Source organism: Chlorocebus sabaeus, chromosome 6 (genome assembly GCF_047675955.1).
Source record: "Chlorocebus sabaeus isolate Y175 chromosome 6, mChlSab1.0.hap1, whole genome shotgun sequence".
Classification (NCBI taxonomy): Eukaryota; Metazoa; Chordata; class Mammalia; order Primates; family Cercopithecidae; genus Chlorocebus; species Chlorocebus sabaeus.
The window spans coordinates 56,724,890-56,727,555 of record NC_132909.1 but is presented as its reverse complement, the minus strand read 5'-3'; the positions used below and the strand labels follow the sequence as shown (position 1 = coordinate 56,727,555).

General features: G+C 57.5%; 1 protein-coding gene across 2 annotated transcripts; it reads right to left on the bottom strand.

The window, feature by feature from the left end:
• Positions 1-209: 209 nt before the first annotated feature.
• Positions 210-1,380, bottom strand: LOC103233750 (3-galactosyl-N-acetylglucosaminide 4-alpha-L-fucosyltransferase FUT3). 2 transcript variants are annotated; one of them, XM_073017283.1, is made up of 2 exons: positions 1,244-1,380; positions 210-1,210 (listed from the first exon to the last, which is right to left on the bottom strand). In XM_073017283.1, the coding sequence occupies exons 1-2, from the start codon at positions 1,378-1,380 to the stop codon at positions 262-264; spliced, it is 1,086 nt and encodes a 361-aa protein (XP_072873384.1). In that variant the 3' UTR covers positions 210-261. The 2 variants fall into 2 exon arrangements, with proteins under 2 accessions (XP_072873384.1, XP_072873385.1); XM_073017284.1 differs by having other exon boundaries at positions 1,253-1,380.
• Between the last annotated feature and the right edge of the window lie 1,286 nt (positions 1,381-2,666).

Sequence of the window (2,666 nt, the reverse complement as noted above, 5' to 3'; positions counted from 1 at the left end):
GTGAAATCCCAGGTAAGTGACATGCCTGGCCACCAAAGACTCCAGCAGGTGAGGTCCCAGGAAAGTGAGGACCTAGGTAGGTGAATCCCCAGGCAGGTGAGGCTGCAATATGTGACCGTCCCAGGCAGCTGAGTCCCCAGGCAGGTGAGTCCCCAGGCAGGTGAAGCTTTATGCAAGCGAGTCCTTAGGTAGATGAGGCCCCACTCAGGTGAGGCCCCAGGAAAATGAGGTTCCCAGCAGCCCAGGCCCCACATCGGCCTCTCAGGTGAACCAAGTTGCTATGCTGCGCACCGTCTGGTACCTGGATTCCTCCTGCAGTTTCCAGCAGGCCTTGCAGAAAGCCAGTGCCCAGCTGGAGAAGCGAGGCCGCAGCGTCTCCTGCCAGCGAAAGTAGCTCAGGTAGCGGGTGTGGTCCTTGTCCAGCTCCTGCAGGTATCGGGCCAGGTCCTTGGGGCTCTGGAAGTCGTCCACGTGGATGAAGGCGTCGGGCGGCAGGAACCTCTCATAGTTGCTTCTGCTGGGCCCCAGCACCACAGGCACGGCCCAGGCCTCCAGGGCATTCCTCCACAGCTTCTCGGTGATGTAGTCGGGGTGCAAGGAGTTCTCGAAGGCCAGGTAGAACTTGTACCGGGACAGTGTTTCCATCATGGTCCCCCTGGGCAGGGGCTTGTGGGATTTCCCATACACATCCACCTTGAGATGGGCCTGCAGGCTCTGGTAGTAGCGCACCCTGGCCGAGTCCGTCTTCCAGTTGGACACCACCCAGGCCACCAATTCGGTCTTGGCCGAGAGGTTGAGCGGTGGGTGGGCAGGCTGGCCGGACCACGGCTCCAGCCAGCCATAGGGCGTGAAGATGTCGGAGTCGCTGCGGTAGGACATGGTGAGATTGAAGTATCCGTCCAGGGCTTGCAGGTGCCAGCAGTGGCTTGGGGACTCCATGCTGAACCAGACCCAGCGCTGCCCGTGAGGCCTGGTGGGGGGCGGGAGGTCGGCACTGGGGTTGTACATGATATCCCGGTGGTGCACGATGACTGCGTCTGCCTGTGGGTACACCTTGCGGTCGGCAGTGATTTGGCAGTCGGCCGTGCCAGGCACCATCTCTGAACAGCGGGACACAGCCACGGGGGTGTGGAAAGGCCACGTCCACAGCAGGATCAGGAGGGTAGGGCGGGTGGGAGTGGTGTCCTGTCGGGAGGATCCACTGGGAGCCCTGGTGACAGGTGCCACTGCCATGAACCCTGGCCTAGGGAACCCAGTGGCATCGTCTCGGGACACACGCAGGTAGGAGAAGAAACACACAGCCACCAGCAGCTGAAACAGCAGCCCAGCCAGACAGCGGCGCCACGACCACTGTGGCTTGGCCGGGCCCAGGGGATCCATGGGTCAGAGTAGCTGGGAAGAGAGGAGAGAGGAGTGAGGGTCATTGATGACAATCACCTGCTTACCAAAGCTCCCGGCCATGAGTCCTGAGAGGAGCTGCTATTATTCTTGTTTCACAGATGAGAAAACCAAGACCAAGTGACTCACAGCAAAAATCAGCACAGCTGGTGTTTCAACAAAGGGAGCTTGGCCCAGAGTCCACTTCCTCCCACCCATTAGACAACAGGCCCCCTCTGTATGCGCAAGGGTCCCTGGGGAAGGCGGGAGAGGCCCCAAGGGTCCTCAGGTCTCATCTTGATCCTATCCTTTCCTGGTGTGTCCTCAGACTCTTCCCCAATCTGGAGAAGACACAGCCAATCATAAATGCCCCCAGGTGCCCCCGAGTCGAGGCTTGAATCCATGACTCTACTGGGGGAGGGCACAATGGGATTGGGTTTTGGAGGTAATATAAGAGCTCACCAGAGGCCGGGCGCGGTGGCTCAAGCCTGTAATCCCAGCACTTTGGGAGGCCGAGACGGGTGGATCACGAGGTCAGGAGATCGAGACCATCCTGGCTAACACGGTGAAACCCCATCTCTACTAAAAAAATACAAAAAACTAGCCGGGCGAGGTGGCAGGCGCCTGTAGTCCCAGCTACTCGGGAGGCTGAGGCAGGAGAATGGCGTAAACCCGGGAGGTGGAGCTTGCAGTGAGCTGAGATCCGGCCACTGCACTCCAGCCTGGGCGACAGAGCCAGACTCCGTCTCAAAAAAAAAAAAAAAAAAAAAAAAAGAGCTCACCAGGTACAGTAGACCTGTGGGAAAGGGTGCTTCTGGCAGAGGAAACCACCATTGCCAAGGCCTAGTGGGGAGAGACCCCTGAACAGTTTGCAGAGAAAGCAAAGGAAGTACTCAGGGCTGCCAGTTTCAAGTTCATATTAGGTTGGTGCAAAAGTAATTGCTGTTTTTACCATTGAAAGTAATGGCAGCCAGGCGCGGTGGCTCGTGCCTGTAATCCCAGCACTTTGGGAGGCCGAGGAGGGCAGATCACGAGGTCACGAGTTCAAGACCTGCCTGGCCAACATGATGAAACCCCATCTCTACTAAAAATACAAAAATCAGCCGGGTGCAGCGGTGCGCACCTGTATTCCCAGCTACTCGGGTGGCTGAGGCAGGAGAATCACTTGAACCTGGGAGGTGAAGGTTGCAGCTAGCCAAGTTCGCACCACCATACTTCAGCCTGGGAGACAGAACGAGACTCCATCTCAGAAAAAAAAAAAAAAAAAAGAAATATTCACTTGGGTTACA

What these genes read in the sequence shown, in the direction of transcription:
- LOC103233750 (XM_073017283.1), bottom strand. Translation starts at nt 1,380, where the DNA reads ATGGATCCCCTGGGCCCGGCCAAGCCACAGTGGTCGTGGCGCCGCTGT. An exon ending in GATGCCACTGGGTTCCCTAG is followed by an intron (nt 1,211 to 1,243) that starts GCCAGGGTTCAT and finishes ACCTGTCACCAG; the next exon opens with GGCTCCCAGTGGATCCTCCC.